This window comes from Notothenia rossii (genome assembly GCF_949606895.1).
Source record: "Notothenia rossii genome assembly, chromosome: 3".
NCBI lineage: Eukaryota > Metazoa > Chordata > Actinopteri > Perciformes > Nototheniidae > Notothenia > Notothenia rossii.
The window spans coordinates 63,162,943-63,184,836 of record NC_136901.1 but is presented as its reverse complement, the minus strand read 5'-3'; the positions used below and the strand labels follow the sequence as shown (position 1 = coordinate 63,184,836).

Sequence of the window (21,894 nt, the reverse complement as noted above, 5' to 3'; positions counted from 1 at the left end):
GAGCTCTCTTAATTCCATCGTGTCACCGCCGGGCCCGGGTACAGGAGGGGTAACATCGTCCTTATACATCCATGGGTAATATGAGCGTTGTGGTTCAACCGATCTAAAGCACTTTCTGAAGCAGTCACGTGGTATCGAAAGGCAGCGAGGCTTTGTTTGTCATCGGTGACGTCACTGGTCCAAAACGACACAAGCCTCGATACAAGCTTCAAATAAAGCTTCGGGGATTACTCGACACACGCTCCGAAGCCTCGGCGCAATACGTAACATCACTAATAGATACAACAAAGACAATAAAATCACAACATAGACAATCCAAATGACACAAATAATAAAGTTGAGACTTTCGGTTCTATTTGACAAGTAATAAACACTTAATAAAGAGTTCAGTAATTGCTTGCACAAGAGATGCAAGGTCCGGGATATCTTCATCCGAAATAAATGGTTATTTAGAGGGTTTCCAACTCTCTCCCCTGAAATGAGAGAGTTGAATTGCGTTTGATGATACTGTTTTTGTATGTTGACCTTACAGTACCACGACTATCAATATTGTAGTGTCGCATATTTTTCCGTTTGTGTCAGCAGCAGGAGAGTACAGCATGCATGTGTGATAAGAGGGTGTTTTAATATATACAAATCCCCCCCCCCTTTGTCTCTCCAGATAACGGCCCATTCCTGGGCTCCAGGAAACCCAAACAGCCGTATCAGTGGATGTCCTACAGAGAGGTCAGAGTCACCGTGAGCAGCTCAGCTCGTAAAACATTAAAGCTGTAAAGGGTGCAGGCTAACAAACAGTGGTGACACACAGTAACTATATTTAGTTTCTTAAGAGTTGTGTGGTAAATGCTATTGAATGGCATTATTGGATATGTGGGATCTAGTGAGTTTTTTGTTTGGCCCTCACAAGGCAGGGTTTTTTCTACTTCATAGATTTAGTTTATTTCAAAAGAAAAACATCTATATTTTTCCAGGTGAATTTTTGTTCGCTCCATATTCAACTCTTCAGTTACATACCAACATAACCAACTCTCCATTGTTTTATTTTAAACAAGGTTTTATAATATTTGAAAAGAAAAGTTCATTATAATATGCAATACATAATCTATTTCTATGAGCTTTTGGTGACCTAAATGTGAATATAACATTTAAAATGCGTATCCTATTTTATTCTTTATTTGTTTTATTAAAATGTTTTACTTAAATCTTTGTTTATATAAATGTTTATTTATTTATTTGTATTTCGTGTTGTTAATACATCTAATTAACATCTTAATATTTGTAGTATTTCTATGAGGTGATGGTGACTTAAAAGCATATTTAAAATGTGTTTCCTTTGACAGTACTAGATTGCTATCATAATTTGTTGAACATTAAGGAGATTGTTTTCTGTTATTTCTGGTCAAACATACATCTAACTTGACTGATTAACATTGTAAAATATTAATGGAGCATTCCAGCACCACCTGAGTGAACAACTGTTGTAAAACCGGCAGCCAATTCAATTTGACGTGTGTGTGTTTCCTTGTTTTAGGTAATGGAGCGATCAGAGAATTTGGGATCCGCGTTTCTTCACAAAGGACACTCCAAGACGACAGACCCCCACATTGGCATCTTCTCTCAGAACAGACCCGAGGTACTGACTGTACCCTGAGGGCCTGTTTAAAGGGCAGCTCATTTGCATCAAAATCACACTCCTTCTCTGAGTCATGACTCAGTAACATCGGTAACATGATCCAACACATACAGTAGACACTTGTGGATATTTTTTGTTTCAGTGTGACTTACATTTTCCCAGGTCATCATTATTCCGGATATCTATAAGAGTGCTGCTGGAATGTTAAAACCCGGAAGTGAGTTAGCCTTGTAGCACTCCTGGTTCCCTCGTCCCACCTCAAAGGTTTTTTGAAAGTGTTTTTGGATAGATGTCTTATCAAGGTCTGTGGTCAACACAAGCTAAAGGAATTTTCACATTTTGTTCAACAAACAATGTGTCTGTAAAGCCCCCACTCTGTGTCCTAAAAAACATCAGTTACTAAAGAGTGACTTAATGAGACCAGTAAACGTACCACTGTATTGCGAATAATCTTCAAAATGTCCTTTAAGACATCAGAAAACTGTTTTCTTTTTCAATAGTCTCAAAGGAAGTCAACAAACAAAAACTGCTGAACACTAATTTAGCATACTTTTCAGTGCTATTTTGCCAAAATATTAAAATTAGAAGCAAACAAATATTTCTAGGCCACAGCGTAAGTCACTGAACCCATAGTACCATTTTATATCCTGGGTACATCTTTCAAAGTATTAGGGGAACTGTGGTTCCTGAACTTAAAGCTTGGTTATCCTCCAAATAGAGTGGTGCAGGAATGAGTCCTAAAACCCCGCAAACTTTACAACTTCCCTCGTCTAAATGTGAGCTTATCAAAACATGTGGGGAAAAAGAAATACCATTGCTTTTTGTCGAGGGAGCCCTTGCGCTGCTAACCTACTGTACAGGTCGGCCTACAAAGTACGTAATCCCTGCACCACTCTAGAAATAAAATAGGATGACAACATTATTAATATTAACTTTTAAATAACTATGGTTCTTATATGCTTGAACTTTTTTCTCTATGCATTCATTACCTTTTAATGAAGACGTATGGTAGAACTCACAATCAGCCACACATTGACATTTTGTGATGTCTAGCTGTTAGAATCAAGCACAACATGTATCCTTTAGTCATAGTAAAGTATTCATGATATCAAACATGTGATAGTTACTGCATTCACCACTCAGTGCATACAGTCTATTTATTATGTTTTCAGTGTTTGACTTGCTATTGTTTCATTAGTCATGGATTACCCTGTTATTACTGTGTTATACCAAGTATTATAGCATTATACTGAACACCCATTATTTTCCAATAATGAGCATTTCTCCAAGGAAAGTTCTACTCCAACATGACCTTAACATTTTATGGCTTTCAATGAACTGTCTCAACAACTAATGTCGTGGACATTTATCACACTCTTGGCATAATTTATCTGAACATTTATCCCACTCTTGGCATAATTTATCTGAACTCTGGAGATGCTCTGACTTGGTGTGTGTGTGTGTGTGTGTGTGTGTGTGTGTGTGTGTGTGTGTGTGTGTGTGTGTGTGTGTGTGTGTGTGTGTGTGTGTGTGTGTGTGTGTGTGTGTGTGTGTGTGTGTGTGTGTGTGTGTGTGTGTGTGTGTGTGTGTGTGTGTGTGTGTGTGTGTGTGTGTGTGTGTGTAGTGGACCATCAGTGAGCTGGCGTGTTACACATATTCTCTGGTGTCGGTGCCTCTGTACGACACACTGGGCACAGAAGCTATCCTCTACATCATAGACAAAGGTAAGATACATACATACACTTTATTGCAATTAGACCATTGTTTGTAATGTAAAATACCTTTTATATATTGTAGTCCAATGTGCAAATTTCACCCTAACTTCTTATGTTTATAAAAATGGTGTGTGTGTGTGTGTGTGTGTGTGTGTGTGTGTGTGTGTGTGTGTGTGTGTGTGTGTGTGTGTGTGTGTGTGTGTGTGTGTGTGTGTGTGTGTGTGTGTGTGTGTGTGTGTGTGTGTGTGTGTGTGTGTGTGTGTGTGTGTGGTGTGTGTGTGTGTGTGTGTGTGTGTGTGTGTGTGTGTAGCTTCCATCTCGACTGTTTTGTGTGACGTGGCAGAGAAAGTGGAGCTGGTGCTGGACTGTGTTAAGGACAGGACCCACTCAGTGAAGACCATCGTCCTGATGGGGGCCCCCAGTGCTGACCTGGTCAGCAGGGGCCAGCAGGCGGGGGTCCACATCATCAGCCTGCAGGAGATGGAGGTCAGCAGACAGCTCACTCTTTATTCCTTCTAAGTATTCAATTATTGATTTATGAAAAATGTTCTCTTTTATGTTGTTGTTTGGACATTATTTTAGTTTACTTCCCCTGTCTGTCTTTTTTTCTTGATATTTTTAGTTTCTCCCTTTTTTATGTGTCATTGTAGTTTTATCTTTTTTTTGTCCTTTTGGTGCTTTACGTGCTAACTTCCTTTTGTGTAATACAATTTCTCATTTAAATTAACTTAATTAATTGTATTCTTGCTTGTTTTCTTGTTCTGTTGTCCCTATTTTAGTTAGATTTAGATTTTCATTATTATTGTAGTGTTTTTGTCACTTTATTCCTTCAACAATTGCTTCATTGATGTTTTTTTCTCCTGTTGCTCAGGCTATTGGAAAGGCTAACCATCGCCAACCAATGGTGAGTACAAGAACCCCTTACAATATAGAGAATACACCAAGGACCCCCTCATTCTGATTTGTGATTTTGGGCTATATAAATAAAAATTGACTTGACTTGACATGTCCCTTGGAATAATCTGACATAGCCTATTTTTTACACTTCTATAGTCTTAGTTATGTGAAAGAACAACACAAGAGAAATGTATTAGAAAGATATTAGATATGTATTAAAAATATTTGCACCATCTCAACACAGAATACCCATAAAACAATCAATCAATTAGCTGCAAATAACACTGTACCTAAACAAAATATCAAAGGGAAATCAAGAGAAAAGTGATCATTTGAAGTGCAATTCAGAACACTCTTAGTTAAAATTAATAATAATCACAAAATAAATGCAGGCTATAAACAATTGAACACATGCCTGCATTGCAACATATATCAAGTAAATTGCAAAACAACTGCAACTGCATTGCTACAATCCCAAACCACTACTTGTAATGGCAACCAGCTCTGGACACTATTGGAGTGATTTAAGGCAGTCCATGAAGCTGATTGCATTGACATTTATGTTGCTCACACACACACACACACACACACACACACACACACACACACACACACACACACACACACACACACACACACACACACACACACACACACACACACACACACACACACACACACACACACACACACACACACACACACACACACACACACACACACACACACACACACACACACACACACACACACACACACACACACACACACACACACACACACACACACACAAAGTGGGCCGGAACGATCCAGAACAGCGTTCTGGCCCCTTCGATTAATAAGTAAATACATCTGATTGGCAGTTTCATACATAATAATGTCAAGCGAGTTCACAGGGCTGCCAACTCTCACACAACAGTGCTCTCAGCCACAAGTCCATTTTCTCAAGCAGTGAAAAACTAATTCATAACTGATAATATCATGGTACGAAAAGAGGACACTACTGCACATTGTGAGAGAGAGAGAGAGAGAGAGAGAGAGAGAGAGAGAGAGAGAGAGAGAGAGAGAGAGAGAGAGAGAGAGAGAGAGAGAGAGAGAGAGAGAGAGAGAGAGAGAGGCACACCCAGTCCCAGGCATCAGGATTTTATCGATACTGGTACTGCTTATCGTATCGGTATTTTTCGATACTCTTATCGATACTTTTCAATAATTTGGTGTTAATAAACTAAAAAAAGACAAGGGGATGTGCCTGCAAGACTGCACCCAGGTAAACAAAACATATTACCCGTGCGCAGCAGCTAACATGCCTGCGATCCTTCGCTCAGGTCACATTTACACACGGCGCGGCTGAAGCCCGCTAGCACTATTAGCACTAGCAGTATCGCTAGCACCGTTTTAGATTCAATGAGTGTCTCGGTTGCAAATGCTTCATTAAGTTGCTTGTGTCACCCCCTTTGCAAGCAACTAATTGAGTATATAGATTGCACCTTGCACTATCACCACTACATTTTTTAAAAGTGCACCCAGACCTTGGATCGCTTCGCATAGTCCGCCATGCCTGCGGGAGTCTCACAACAATAATAAGAGCGCTGTTGAGAGAGATGAGGAGTGGCATTTACAGTGGCCAATCAGAGGGGTCTCAAACCGGATACATCACACGGGATGAGGGTTCCCAACCAACCAGAATGGTTTAAAGTTAAACTTTGCGCTTTGGCAGAAACAGACGTAATATTAACCATCCGTTGAATTTGGCAGGCTTCATCGCCTCATTGGCAAGACACCGCAGGCATATCAGACATTTCGGTTTCCCTTCCACTTCAATAAATCCATATATATACTGGAGATACTCCTCATCGTATTTCCTTACTTTTGTTTTTTGTTTTTCATTTACTTCATTTGTAGCCGTAACCGGTCGTTTTAAAAATCTCTCCATCTTCGTAGTATGCTAGCCGTGTTATATCTCTCTGATGCTAGCAGCGGCGCTTTCTGACTGACGTACCAGTTATTGTTGTTTCCACGGTAACGGGTTACACGCTTGATTTTTAAATGTATAGATTTGGTAGATTAGAACGTAATCTTTGAACTATATTAGATTAAAAAAATTAAATATTATTTGTTGAACTATGAAGCGTTTTGTAAAAAAAAAAAATGGAAAAAAATGTATCATGACAATTTAAATTACTGAATCTGAAAACTTTTCGGACCCCCTGGCAGAGTGCCACGGACCCCCGGGGGGTCGCGGACCCCACTTTGAGAACCACTGCGTAGATGACCGATCAGCAGTGAATACTTATGATGACGATGATGTTGTGTGTTATTATGGGGCCCTGTTTGACCCATTGCTCTCCCTGCAGCCTCCACGACCTGAGGACATGGCTCTCATCTGCTTCACCAGTGGAACAACAGGTGACAAACACACACACACACACACACACACACACACACACACACACACACACACACACACACACACACACACACACACACACACACACACACACACAATGTAATATCCATGACTGCCTGAAATCCTACTGTCCACATACACTGACAGTGATCTCTAGTGTGTGTGTGTGTGTGTGTGTGTGTGTGTGTGTGTGTGTGTGTGTGTGTGTGTGTGTGTGTGTGTGTGTGTGTGTGTGTGTGTGTGTGTGTGTGTGTGTGTGTGTGTGTGTGTGTGTGTGTGTGTGTGTGTGTGTGTGTGTGTGTGTGTGTGTGTGTGTGTGTGTGTGTGTGTGTGTGTGTGTGTGTGTGTGTGTGTGTGTGTGTGTGTGTGTGTCCAGGAAACCCAAAGGGAGCGATGTTGACTCACAGGAATGTCGTGTCCAACTGCTCGGCCTTCATCAAAACGACAGAGGTGAGGCGCTGATGTGATATCATCCATTACTATTCTGTTATCCTCATCTCCTTCTCCACCACCTCCTTTTATCATATACCTCCTTATTTCCGTCTCTCCCTCGTCTTTCCCTCCCCTAGTCCCTGCATTCCTTCTCTACCTAATTTTTAGCTTCTCTGCATTATTTTGTCATGTGCCTCCTTTCCTACCTACCTCCTTCTTTCCTTCTCTACTTCGTTTTTTCTTCTCCTTCCTCCTCCATTCCTTCTCTACCTCCTCCTTTTCTCCTCTACCTCCCTTTTCTTTTTTTACATCCCCCTTTCCCCCCTTACTTAATTTCTATTTATACCTCCTTTTCTCTCCTACTTCATTCTGTTCTTCTCTACTTTGACTGTTTTTTTCATGAACCTCCTATTTTCTCCATAGCTTCTTCTCTACCTCGTCCATTACTCTTATACCTCTGCCGTTTGTTCTTTAATCCCATATCTCATTATTTCCTTCTCTGACTGTTTTTTCCTGTACATCCTCCTTCCCCTTTATTTTCTGCCTTATTATAACTAACTAACCTAATAACTAACAATGCTGATATTTCTCCTGTGCTACAACAGAGTTACTGAGGAGTAAAGCAACGGAGAAAACAGTATATTAAATCTACAATTTAAAACTTGAAGTTATATTTCGGAGATAATGGTCAGTTTCTGTAAACTGTTGTTCATTGCCAGATTTAACTGAGGCCTCATGTCTTGGTCCCGCCTGTTGTATCAACCTTTTTCAACCCTCAGTTGATTCAGGATCCAGCAGTGCCACCATCATATTCAAAAGGAAGAACTAATGATAAAGGTTATAAATCTTAGTTTGCTGAGCGAGGACCGTTATAACCTCTTCCCTCTTTTCTCCAGTCTAACGCTCAGACCACCTCAGAGGATGTCCTGCTATCTTTTCTGCCTCTGGCCCACATGTTTGAGAGAGTGGTGGAGGTACAAACATGAACACTGACTGCTCTCCTTCCTGTCTGTGTGTTGGTGTGTTTCCCTGTCCGTCTGTCCCATCCCCTGCTGTGTGTGTGTCTGTATTCCTGTGTGTGTGTTTAGGTGTGTGCTCCGTTTTCTCACAGTGATGTCCATATTTCCTTCCTGCCCCTGGCTCATATGTTTGAGAGAGTAGTCCAGGTATTGTATTTTCCCTTAGTTCCTATAGTCACCATTTGTTAAATATTTATGTGTGTGTGTCCATTACTTTTTTCTTTTACTTTATGGTGACTTTTAACTTTTCCCTTCTGTATCTTTTGTAAATTGCTGGCAGGGAGTGATGATAGTGCACGGAGCCAGGATCGGCTTTTTCCAGGGAGATATCCGTCTGCTGTCAGATGACCTGAACACACTGAAGCCCACTGTGTTCCCTGTGGTGCCCCGACTCCTCAACAGAATGTATGATAAGGTAAGTGGGCAAAACGGTGATGAATAGCCTCTTAGGCAGTGTTTACACAATAACGCAAACGGTTGTATCCGCAACTTTTCTCTTTCGTTTAGCCCGTTCGGCCACACAAAGCCGTAACGGAAACGCGGAAGCGGACCCTGCAAACGATAACGGGTCCCAAGGTGGATAGATCTGCGGACGGAACGCTCTGAGGGGGCAAACGGCTCCGTGTTTACGCCCTATACGATAATTTTCCTGATAACGATGAGCCATAGCCCCACCTCTCCCCACCTCTGCTGCTCACTGCTGTAGCATGGTCAGTAGCTACTGCTACTGACCATGCTACAGATGTTAGTGCACAATCTACAGCTCCTCTACCACAACCATCAGCAACAAGTGGACATGGAGAATTACATGAACTACATGTTGCTAAATCCACCGCGGACAATAAACAGAGGGGCAACAATGGCAACCATGCTCGGGGGTCTTCTTCGCTGCTTTTGGTGTATTATGTGGCGAAAGTACAGCGCCACTTACAGGCCCGGCATATGTACTACAGCGTCTCCAGCGCTTTCGAGCGGTCTCCTGCGGAAGTACAGTGCCACTTACAGGCCCGGCATATGTACTACGGCGTTTCCAGTGGTCTCGTGTGAACGGACACGTTAAATGAGCCAAATGCGTGTGAACGGAAGACTTTTTCTAAACAAATTTGTTGCGCAAACGCAAACGTTCCCGTGTAAATAGGGTCTATAGAATACACTACAGGGAAGGGAAAAGTCCTACTCATGTCCTGTCATGACATAGTTGAATAACACACCAAAGTTACAGCAAAATTGGTGAAATACATTCAGTGGAAATAAAAACCCAGGGAAAATATTACCATTATGTGAGGAAAGGATGCATAACAGCTACAGAGTTATTGAGGTGTTTATGTGTTTATTTGTGAAAAATATAGAGTTATGTATAGAATCAATGGGTATCTACCGTAATACAACCATAGATCAGATGAACAGTTATTTAAATAGCTGGAGGACACACTCACACAGATTATTTGCTTTATAGTTGAATAATGACCAACATTAAAGATGATAATAGTAATGTTGTGTGTGTCTGTGTGTAGTGGCGTTTTCTCCTGGAGGCCAAGGGAAGCCAGGCTTCCCCTGTTTTTTCGGATTGTAGTTATAATTTTTATAAATAAATAAAAACACTTTGTTTAGTTTCGGAAATTCTTTGTTGTGTGTTGCTGCCGGCCCGTCTCTCCCCCATTCTCATTGAGTATTTTACAAAGAGTGAAACAGCGCCCCTCTAGATGTTATGGTGAAACAGTATATTGCACTCTCTGTTGCGAGAGGAGGCTTGCCGAAATTTGTTTCTCTTGGTAAAAAACAATGGAGGGATTGACCAATCAGATGAGGCTCACGTCATGCCCCTGCCAACCTGTGATTGGTCAGGGCCATGCCAAGGGAAGCCAGAGGCGGCTGGCTTCCCTTGCCTCACAATCCAATCAAATCGCATCAATTTAGTGGTGCAGTGACGCGTCCCAAAAAGCGGAAGTAAGCTGCGCTCGGTTTCCCTCGACAAAATAGCAATGGGATTTCTCCATAGGATTTTGGAAAATAGCTCAAAATAAGGTCAGTGGAAAACGAACCTGTTAGATAAATGCACGTTTTGTTCAGTCGGATAATATCCACATGTCTACCCTACTTTTATAATTGTCAAATCATAAATCTAATCGATAGAAGATAGATAGCGTCACTGCACCACTCTCACCGCCGTTAGAAAGTAGCAAGCAACTGAAGCAAGTGCAATTATGGAGGGTGGAGATTTGGAGTATTTAATCAAAAATAATTGTACTAAACTTCCGCTGCAGCAGCAACAACAAATACAATCTGATGACAGGCCAATGCCCAAACTGGAGCTGTGTACAGCGAGGAACAAAGGAGCGAACCGGACGTAAAACGTTAAAGGTCTCCTGATTTAGTTTGTGAATGAATGCTTATTAGAGTTTCGGCTGGAGAGTGCGTGCGGACCTGTCGGTCAGATAACAGGCGTGTGTAAGTCCTGCATCTGTATGATACAAATGTGTGTAAAATGATACCGGGCGCTGTAATCACTCATCTGGTTACGTTATTACATTGACCACCACACCCCCCCCCCACCCCAAAAGAAAGGACGTATTATTGGCTTCCCCTAATTTTTTCCCCACGCCACGCTACTGTCTGTGTGTAGATCTTCGGGCAGGCTAACACCTCCCTGAAGCGCTGGCTGCTGGGGTTCGCCTACAGGAGGAAGGAGTCTGAGATCAAGAGAGGCATCGTGAGGAGAGACAGCATCTGGGATCGACTCATCTTCGGGAAGGTTCAGGTACAGAGCAGCCCAGGCACAACTCTGAACCTCACTGTAGAGTTCAGTGCTATGTGTCCAGTAATGTGTTTCACTAGGGTTCGTTGATAGGCAAAATTCCCTTAATTCCGTGGAACAGTTATTTTAATGTGCATAAAAAGGCACAGACAACTCCAGCTGTCTTTTTGCCTTTTGAAGTAAAGTAGTAACTTTTATTTGACCCAAAGCTTGAAAGACCCCCAATGATTTTGTTTTTGGCCATATGTTCCAGCAACATCTTTTTCTTCTGTTAAACCCTGCCTTCTATTAAAATGTTTGTCAGTAAATGGTTACACAAACAATTTGGGGGTGACAATTACCCAAACAACCAAATAAAAGTTTCTCCCAAAAAGACAGTCAGGTATTATAAGGCATTGTATTAATATCAAAGTGATCTATATACGTTAAGAAAGTAAATCAGATATTTTAAGCGGTGAGGGGGGTAAACATGATGGGCGGTTGTTGATGTTGTCTTTTGTGTTGTGCTGCCCCCTACAGGCCAGCCTCGGAGGCCGTGTGCGTCTCATGCTGACAGGAGCTGCTCCCATCTCCCCCACGGTCCTAACCTTCCTCAGAGCTGCTATAGGCTGCCAGGTAATAAACACCAGCTCACTGTGTTCTACATTGCTCCGTCTCTTTATATCACATATCATATACATCACATGTCCTGGAATTCTGTAGAATACCCAGGTAATATAAAACAATCTGAAGTTAACTATTAAATCATTACATTTCATGACATTTCCTTTTCTATATTCCTGTCTGTTTGACATAACATAATCATGTGTTTATATAGCAGCAGCCACAGTAGGAATAGTAGTAATAATCATGTGTGTGTATAACAGTCGTAGTAATAATAATAATAATTAAAGCTGCAAGCAGCGTTGAGCGGGTCTTCGACGTTCCGCAGGCTGTTGTCCGCACGTCGACGTGTCTAGGTGTCTGAAGGACTCGGCCGTTGGCAAACGTGGGAAGTTTCAGGCCGATCGGACAATGTATTTAGGAGTTACAGCAGTATCAGATACATTGTGTTTGATGGCGAGGGATCTGTCGCCATGGCAACGGAATTTGATGAAACCCCATAATACGCCTAGATGTGTTGAGGGCTGCATCGTTATCAGATCTGTGAAGTTTTGGGCCGTTTGGAGCATGTTAACTGGAGTTATGAGAAAACCGTGTTTCACGGAGACCATTTTGTTATCATAGCAACGAAATTTGACAAAATCTCAAAACTGACACATATATGTGTCGAGGGCTTGACAGTTAGCACACATGTAAAGTTTGAACAGTTTTCGACCATATACACAGGACTTATAGCAATATCGTGGTTAACGGCGAGGGGTGTGTTGCCATGGCAACAGCTTTTGGGGAAAACTCACTATTGTCATATTGAGGTGTTGAGGGACAAACCATTAGCCATCATCTAAAGTCTGGTGCCGTTTGGATGATTTTCCATTGAGTTAGGACAACACCATGTTTCATGGCGAGGGAAGTGTTGCCATGGAAACGGCATATGGTGAGATCTCAGATTTCACGTAGAGCTGTTGAGGCATTGACCGGTGATATAAAAGTTAAGACTGGGGGACGATGGGACCTTGTCCATTGGAGTTACGACAACACCAGGTTTATTGGCGGGGGACGCATTGCCATGGCAACGGCATATGAGGACATCCCATAATTGACATAGAGCTGTTGAGGGCCGGACCATTAATGATAGTCTGAAGTCTGGTGCCGTTTGGACGATTTTCCATTGAATTAGGACAACACCGTGTTTCATGGCGAGGGATCTGTTGCCATGGCAACGGCATATGACTACATCCCATAATTGGCATAGAGCTGTTGAGGGCCGGACCATTAATGATAGTCTGAAGTCTGGTGCCGTTTGGAGGATTTTCCATTGAATTACAACAACACCAGGTTTTTTGGTGAGGGACGCGTTGCCATCGAAACGGCATATGATGACATCCCATAATTGGCGGAGAGCTGTTGAGGGCCGGACCATTAGCCATCATATGAAGTCTGGTGCCGTTTGGACGATTTTCCATTGACTTACAACAACATGGTATTTTATGGCGAAGGAAGCGTTGCCATGGAAACGGCATATGATGACATCCCATAATTGACATAGAGCTGTTGAGGGCCGGACCATTAATGATAGTCTGAAGTCTGGTGCCGTTTGGAGGATTTTCCATTGAGTTACGTCAATACCGGGTTTTTTGGCGAGGGAAGTGTTGCCATGGAAACGGCATATGGTGAGATCTCGGGTTTCACGTAGAGCTGTTGAGGCATTGACCGGTGATATAAAAGTTAAGTCTGGGGGACGATGGGACCTTGTCCATTGGAGTTACGACAACACCAGTTTTATTGGCGGGGGACGCATTGCCATGGCAACGGCATATGAGGACATTCCATAATTGACATAGAGCTGTTGAGGGCCGGACCATTAATGATAGTCTGAAGTCTGGTGCCGTTTGGACAATTTTCCATTGACTTACAACAACATGGTATTTTATGGCGAAGGAAGCGTTGCCTTGGAAACGGCATATGATGACATCCCATAATTGACGTAGAGCTGTTGAGGGCCGGACCATTAATGATAGTCTGAAGTTTGGTGCTGTTTGGACGATTTTCCATTGACTTACAACAACATCGTATTTTTTGGCGAAGGATGGGTTGCCATGGAAACGGCATATGTTGACATCCCCTAATTGAGAGAGAGCTGTTGAGGGCCGGACCATTAATGATAGTCTGAAGTCTGGTGCCGTTTGGACGATTTTCCATTGAATTACAAAAAGACCAGGTTTTTTGGCGAGGGAAGCGTTGCCATGGAAACGACAAATGGTGAGATTTCATATTTAACGTAGAGCTGTTGAGGCATGGACAGGTGATATAAAAGTGAAGATTGGGGGACGATGGGACCGTGTCCATTGGAGTTACAGCGACAACGTGTTTAATGGCGAAGGATCCGTTGCCATGGTAATGGCAAATGAAGTAACATCAGATTTGACCTAGAGCTGTTCAGGGCCGCAGTGTTAACCATCATGTGAAGTTTGGTGGCGTTCTGAGTATTTCAGTTGGCGTTATGCCATCATCGTGTTCCATGGCAAGGGACCGCCTAGCATCGAGCGAACGCGAATTTTGGCGCCAAATCACGGTCATGCCGTGCGAAAAACCAAAAAACTGCATGATAACAATTTGCCGCCCATGTCTCGAGATAATACCTGACGAATTTCGAGTCGTTCGGATAAAGTCCCGAACGCGATAAAAATTTGTACGGAGGACGAAAAACGCGATAAATCGCGTTTTTCCGACACCAAATTAAAAATGGCCGACTTCCTGTACGTTATTTTATACCCCTCCAAGAGGCTTTTTTGCTCGTCTCCGCACCCTAGATATGCGTAGCGAGTTTCGTTGGTTTACGTGAAAGTTAAAGTAGGGGGAGTTAACGTTAAAAACGGAAGTGGGCGTGGTCTTTTACGCAAAGTTCCGGTACCAATTACACATCGCTATTTTCATGACTTGTGATGCGCATGCGAAATTTGGTGAGTTTTCACATATGTTGCGGGGGTCAAAAGTGCGCGCAATGTATTCAAATAATAATCAGAAGAAGAATAATAATAATAATTAAAGCTGCGAGCAGCGTTGAGCGGGTCTTCGACGCTCCGCAGGCTGTTGTCCGCACGTCGACGTCAGGCAGATGTCTCGAGGACTCGGCCGTTGGCAAACGTGGGAAGTTTCAGGCCGATCGGACAACGTACACAGGAGTTACAGCAGTATCACAAACATTGTGTTTGATGGGGAGTGATCTGTCGCCATGGCAACGGAATTTGATGACACCCCATAATACGCCTAGATGTGTTGAGGGCTGCATCGTTATCAAACCTGTGAAGTTTTGGGCCGTTTGGAGCAAGTTAACTGGAGTTATGAGAGAACCGTGTTTCACGGCGACCATTTAGTTACCATAGCAACGACATTTGACGAAATCTCAAAACTGACACATATATGTCTCGAGGGGTTGACCGTTAGCACACATGTGAAATTTGAACACTTTTTGAACATTTAAACAGGAGTTTTAGCAATATCGTGCTTAACGGCGAGGGATGGGTTGCCATGGCAACAGCTTTTGAGGAAAACTCACTATTGTCACATTGAGGTGTTGAGGGCCGGACCATTAACTGTGATCTGAAGTCTGGTGCCGTTTGGACCATTTTCCATTGAGTTAAGACAACATTGGGTTTTATGGAGGGGGATGCGTTGCCATGGAAATGGCAAATGATGACATCCCATAATTGGCATAGAGCTGTTTAGGGCCTCACCATCACCCATCATATGAAGTCTGGTGGCGTTTGGACGATTTTCCATTGAATTACGACAACATAGAGTTGTATGGCGAGGGATGCGTTGCCATGGAAACGGCATACGATGACATCCCATAATTGGCATAGAGCTGTTTAGGGCCTGACCATCACCCATCATATGAAGTCTGGTGCCGTTTGGACGATTTTCCATTGAGTTAACAGAACATCGTGTTTTTTGGCGAGGGGCCATGGAAACGGCATACGATGAGATCTCAGATTTCATGTAGAGCTGTTGAGGCATTCACCGGTGATATAAAAGTGAAGATTGGGGGACGATGGGACCGTGTCCATTGGAGTTACAGCGACACCGTGTGTTATGGCGAGGGATCCGTTGCCATGGTAACGCCATATTAAGTAACATCGGATTTGACGTAGAGCTGTTCAGGGCCGCAGTGTTAATCATCATGTGAATTTTGGTGGCGTTCTGAGCATGTCAGTTTGAATTATGACATCATCGTGTTCCATGGCGAGGGGTTGGCCTAGCATCGAGCGAACGCGAACTTTGGCGCCAAATCACGGCTGCGCCGTGCGAAAGAAAAGAAGTTCCGTGATAACTTTAGATCGCCCATTTGTCGAGAAGCTACCCGACGAATTTGGACTCGTACGGATAAAGTCCCTAGGAGGAGTTCGTTAAAGTGCGGAGGACGAAAAACGCGATAAATCGCGTTTTTCCAACGCCAAATTCAAAATGGCCGACTTGCTGTACGTTATTTTATACCCCTCCAAGAGGCTTTTTTGCTCGTCTCCGCACCCTAGATATGCGTAGCGAGTTTCGTTGGTTTACGTGAAAGTTAAAGTAGGGGGAGTTAACGTTAAAAACGGAAGTGGGCGTGGTCTACGCAATTTTTTACGCAAAGTTCCGGTACCAATTACACATCGCTATTTTCACGACTTCTGATGCGCATGCGAAATTTGGTGAGTTTTCACATATGTTGCGGGGGTCAAAAGTGCGCGCAATGTATTCAAATAATAATCAGAAGAAGAAGAATAATAATAATAATCGGACCGATATCAATCATGTTTATGGACGGCCTAGGATGGCGTGGGCTACCTACTGTCATGATTTAGGCAACTTTTGCCCGTCTTTTGCCCTGTTTTGTGTGGGTTTTGCATGGTTATCGCTGGCGTTGCGAGCGACTAAATTGATCCTACCGATATCAATCATGCGAGTTGCAGTCACGTGACTGTGCTCACGCGGCCTATCACCCGTCATGATTTCCGAACCTTTTCTGTGCTTTTGCCGGTCGTTTTCCCTGTTTTGTGTGTGTTTAGCAGTCACTGCGCGACCGATTTCAATAGGGTCTTCGCCGACCTAGGTCTCAGACCCTAATAATAATAACATAATCATGTTGGTAGTAGTAGTAGTAACATGATAATGATAAAAACATAATCATGTGTTTGTACAGCATAAGCAGTTATGATACAAAAAATTATGATATTATTAACAGTAATAACATAATTGTGTTTTGAATAGCATTAATTACATAATTAATTTTGTATAATCTTTTTAAATAATAATAATAATACAAAAACATTATTATTGTTATTATTTTAATTTGATTTTTTTCAATATAATAATCATGTTTTGTTGCTGTCTGTCTCAGCTCTATGAAGGCTATGGACAGACAGAGTGTACTGCTGGATGCACCTTGACCATGCCCGGGGAGTACAATGCAGGTAATGAATAACACATGTACATTTAGTTGGCTATTTATTTTATTAAGTCTCAGTCCAGTTTTAAATGTCATTATTTTGATCCTATTATGTCAAACTCAGCCTTTTTTTGTGATCAAGTTTTATTTGACTCAAAGTCTGGGTATTTTGTTATTATCTCCTAGTCAAAGAAAAGCGTGAATATTTTAGTTTTAGTCAATGAAAACAGTTTTAGTCAACAAACAATTTTTCACATTCTTATTCAAGCTAGTCTTGCCAAAATATGTTTCTCTTCTCATCTTAGCTTGTTCTGATTAGGACTTCACCAATTGTCAATCATATTAAACTCCTTCTTTTCTGTTAACAAAAGAGAAATACTGCTTTTATTTTAAAGTCATACATTTGTTCTGTTGCATCTCTGTTTTAGTGGTGGAAGAAAAGTGGTTGAATAACATTTTCAGTCATAGTTGATGTTATTGAAACCAACACTATGAATAAGAGGGCTGCTTTAATTGCCTTTGTGTGTATGACGTCACACTGTACTGAGCTTTACAATAACTTAACCTTAACCTTAATACTTAATTATGTAACATTGCCCTGCAGGTCACGTTGGAGCTCCTCTGCCCTGTAACTCCCTTAAACTGGTGGATGTGTCTGAGATGAACTACTTGGCTGTAAACGGGGAGGGAGAGGTGAAACAAAAAGACAACAACTCTATCTTTTATATATATTTTATGATAAAGTACTTCATGTATAAGTTTGTGCTTGTTTCTAGGTGTGTGTGAAGGGCCCTAACGTGTTCCAGGGCTACCTGAAGGACCCAGAGAAGACGGCAGAGGCTATCGATGCAGATGGATGGCTGCACACCGGAGATGTTGGAAAATGGCTTCCTGTAGGTTCAGTAATACAGTTTGAATTCAACCTCAAACTTCTGTATCTCTAACAACCTGCAGACGTTTGATCAGATGTCCTTGTGTGTGTTGACAGAATGGCACGCTGAAGATCGTGGACAGGAAGAAGCACATCTTTAAGCTGTCCCAGGGGGAGTACATCGCTCCTGAGAAGATAGAGAATGTGTACATGAGGAGCGATGCAGTGGCACAGGTGTTTGTGCACGGAGACAGTCTGCAGGTAGGTGGAGGACATGCTGCAGTGTTATTACCTGTTATACTTGTTAGCAAAATCCTCGGCTCAATCAATCAATCAAATGTTATTTTTACATCCCAATATCACAAAATACACATTTCTCTCTGGGGGCGTTACAGTGTTTACACAGCATCAACACCCTGGAAAGACATCTCAAAATGGAAAAACCTCAGGAAGAGCAACATAGAAGGGATCCCTCTATAATAGTTGGAATATATGTCGTCTGTATGGATTTAAAAACATGATAACACAAACAGATTGACAAAAACGATAATGTGGAAAAAATGTAAAATGAATCCAAATACGTAGGGGATAATGCCCCTGGATTCTGAGTTAATAACATGCAGTTATGTACATACCGAGAAAGAGAAACATCTTAGCCTATAGCAGCATAGCTAGGGGCTTGTTCATGGTTTGCTGAGCCAGCCCTAAATATAAGCTTTATTGAAAGGTAAAGTTTTAAGCCTAAGTTTTCCTTCTATGGTTACCTCCCCCTGCTAGCTTAGCACAGCTGTCATGTAATTGGTTGCGCGCCGAGTGTCAGCGACAATCGAGGTCAAAGTAGAAGTCATTTGAACTTGAATCGAGCCTTGAGAGACAATTTTGGGCGGTGTGAAGAGGGTAGCACTTTCACCTAGTCGACGGCCCCTCCATCTCCCCATAAAAACCAAACGGCAATGTCAGCCCAGAGCTGTTTTACCGCCTGTTATGTGAACGCAGCTTAGGCCTATAACAACATAACTAGAGGACACATCAAGGTAAGCCTGAGCCAACCCTAAAAGCTTCGTCAATAAGTCTTAAGCCTGGTCTTAAAAGTGAAGTGGGTGTCTGCCTCCCCAACACAGATTGTCTCCTGATTCCTTCTGACATGAGTCCGCTTTGTTAAAGGTCACATGTCATGGCCATTTCTACTGATCATAATTCCATTGTTGAGGTCTACTAAAATAGATTTATATTGTGCAATTTTCCAAACTCATATTGGTTTCTCATACAGCATCTCTGTAAAGTATGTGTATTCACCGGTATTCACTCTCTGTCCTAAGCGGCTTGTTGGAGCTCGACCCCCCCCTCCCTGTGAGCCCAGTGTGCTCTGATTGGTCAAGCGACGTGCAGCTGCAGTGAGGAGCTGCTGTGAGGAGCAGACAGGGCTTCCGTCTGTCAAAACAAATACAGCAAGAACAAGCAAAACTCATCCTGAGCACACACAAAAACTCACAGCCGAAGTAAAAACAATAAGTGTGGCTTGATATTGAGTAAGAAAAAGGTTTATAACGTTGTGAGAGTGGGTCTGCAGAGAGCATTTCTCTTTGATCCCAACGTAGTAGCCTGAAAAACGTTTACCCATTTAAACAGTCGTGGTAGATACCTTGTTTGTTTTAAACATCATAAATACACAAACAACAATGAATACTTGTGTACCCGAATCTCCCGCTGGTCCAAACAAAGTAGGAACAGCATCGTTCTTCAGTGCCCTACACTGTACATATCCGGCATGAATCGCTGAAAGGTTTTGGGAAGCTTTGTTTCGTGAAAGGCTGGCAGAGGGTGCGGCCATAGCTCTGGGCGTGGCTACTGGGTATCCCTACGTAGCGATTCCCAGGAAGTAAATGAGAAATCTCCAACGAGGCGTTTTGGGGAGGTCTTTTCTGTGTTAGAGTTTTACTCCCTACAGGGTGTACTTTGAGGGTTTTTGACTCTGCAGACCGTTTACATGCATAAAAACCTTCATAACACACAAGGGGACGGGTAATAACCAGAAAAGCATGACATGGGACCTTTAAACCTCAGTGGGATGAGTGCATTATGAAGTCCCGAAGATCTCTGCTGCTTTTAACTGCTATGCATTGTGTTTATTTTGAAGGCGTGTCTGGTAGCTGTGGTGGTTCCTGACCCTGACTTCCTGTCTGGCTGGACCAAAAGAACTCTGGGACTGGAGGGCAGCTTCCAGGAGCTCTGTGGCAGAGCGGTAAGACTTTTGACCACAGTGTGTACAAAAGTGATGGGTGGGGGTAAGGGGGCGTCTGAACATGGAAGAAAAGGAAAAAGACCATCTGGACTATAATAAATCGACAACAAGAACACTAAAGAGTTCAAATAACTTTACACAAGTACAATGAATAAAGTGGACCGCATTGCTGACAACTCACTTTGTCCGTTCGTAAACCTAGGAATCAGCAACAAACAATCTACAAAGACGTGTGACAAATTCAATGATCCCTGACCAAGGCAGTACATGCCCATTCTTTCCTCTCTGGATATGGCTCAGAATCATACAGATGGAATTCATGAAGACTTAAAGAGCAACTTGCAGATTTATTTTTTTACTACATTTATGCTTAACCTTGCCTGACAATTACAATTAAAAAAGTTAATGCAGGATTTGATATGTTTTACGAGACATAAGGGCAGGAATTCAAAGGGGAAAGTAGCCGTTTTGAGCTCTGCTCCTAAAAACTGTTTTGTTAACGTCAAACGCGTCATATTACGTCACATAGGGGAGCAACTTTCTCGGACTCCTTCTCTGCCCAATTCACGGTAGTAGTTGGTTTGAGCGGTTGTGATTTATTGAGCTGGTATTTTTTCGGTAATTTTACATTGCATTTCACAATTTTTAATCATGGTGAGCTATTATGTTTGTGCAGGTTGCACAAACTCCAGCCTGTCAGGACATCGAGTCCACAGTTTCCCTAACAGGAAAAGGATCGGAGCTAGCTTTCGTTCCTGGGTGCGTTGTGCGAGGTGCATCCACCCCCCTGCTGCACATATTCTCCACAGCTGAGGCCATGGGCCGGCATTTCCCACACAAGCACCTATCAAACAAAACGTTCATCAGGAAACCGTATTACATCTCTCTCCCCCCCCTTTGCTCCTCTCTCCCTCCCCTCCGGTACACCGGAGGGGGGGACACCTTACTCCGGTAAGACGTAGTGTGTAGTTGCATTAGGTAACGCGAGATACCGCTGATACTTGCGCATTAGTTTCTGTTATGGATAAGTATCAATAGTCCTGCCAGTAACGTTACTATATTATCAATACTACTTTAGTTATAGCCTGATATATGATTTACACTAATAATAACTTTACAGTGTTGTGATGTGACGTTAGCTAACATTAACTGTAGCTAACGCCGGTCGCTCACCAAGATAGCTGCCCAGTTCTCCACTGGTTCTCCTCACACCACAGCTCCATTTCTCTCCGATGGCCGTTATTTCTTCTAATCCTTGGCTGCTCCTGGTCTCTTGGACGCCTAGCAGGCTCATAATTATAAGGTTGTGGTCTGTCATATGCACACGAATATACATTTTCAACCTCTTCTGTGTCAAAACTAGCATTGTGATCCATGTTTATATTAATACGCTAGACCGGCCGCTCTCCCTGATGTGACTTCACACGCGGGTGGTCTTTTTTCATGCGGAGGTAAAAATGTCTTACAAAAACGACGCCAGATGTCACTGTAGTGTATATTTACAGTATGTATATTTTTGGGAAAATCTAGTGCATACAGCATTTTCCTGCACATTTATTCACTGGGATCTCTAACCTGCAAGTTGCTCTTTAAAGGGGCCCTATTTTGCTTTTTGGGGTTTCCCTTTCCTGTAGTGTGTGATATAGGTTTGTGTGCATGTAAATGGTCTGCAAGGCTAAATTACCTGTGTTCCCTCCAGCGTTTCTCTCCTAACAGAGCCAACACCAGGAGATACAATTGCAGTTACTTGGGCTTAATTAAAAAAAGAAAACGTATTTTAATCTTTATCTGTTTAAAATAATATAAAGTCTTCTAATTGTATTTCATTTTTTCTCTATTTGACATATTTGTAAGATAGAGGTCTCTAAAGATGAGCAAGGCTAATCATAATG

At 42.4% G+C, this 21,894-nt stretch overlaps 1 protein-coding gene across 2 annotated transcripts in view; it reads left to right on the top strand.

Moving 5' to 3' along the window:
• LOC307032588 (long-chain-fatty-acid--CoA ligase 1-like) overlaps positions 1-21,894 on the top strand; it is a 40,041-nt gene that overhangs the window by 15,851 nt on the left and 2,296 nt on the right. For both annotated transcript variants that reach the window (XM_079670678.1, XM_079670679.1), the window contains exons 4-19: positions 662-726; positions 1,532-1,633; positions 3,258-3,357; positions 3,659-3,834; positions 4,220-4,252; positions 6,600-6,651; positions 7,029-7,102; positions 8,173-8,250; positions 8,384-8,518; positions 10,727-10,861; positions 11,378-11,473; positions 16,842-16,914; positions 17,494-17,582; positions 17,666-17,782; positions 17,878-18,021; positions 19,898-20,002. In XM_079670678.1, the coding sequence (XP_079526804.1) occupies positions 662-726; positions 1,532-1,633; positions 3,258-3,357; positions 3,659-3,834; positions 4,220-4,252; positions 6,600-6,651; positions 7,029-7,102; positions 8,173-8,250; positions 8,384-8,518; positions 10,727-10,861; positions 11,378-11,473; positions 16,842-16,914; positions 17,494-17,582; positions 17,666-17,782; positions 17,878-18,021; positions 19,898-20,002 (1,574 nt within the window). The remainder of the gene's footprint in view (positions 1-661; positions 727-1,531; positions 1,634-3,257; positions 3,358-3,658; positions 3,835-4,219; positions 4,253-6,599; positions 6,652-7,028; positions 7,103-8,172; positions 8,251-8,383; positions 8,519-10,726; positions 10,862-11,377; positions 11,474-16,841; positions 16,915-17,493; positions 17,583-17,665; positions 17,783-17,877; positions 18,022-19,897; positions 20,003-21,894) is intronic.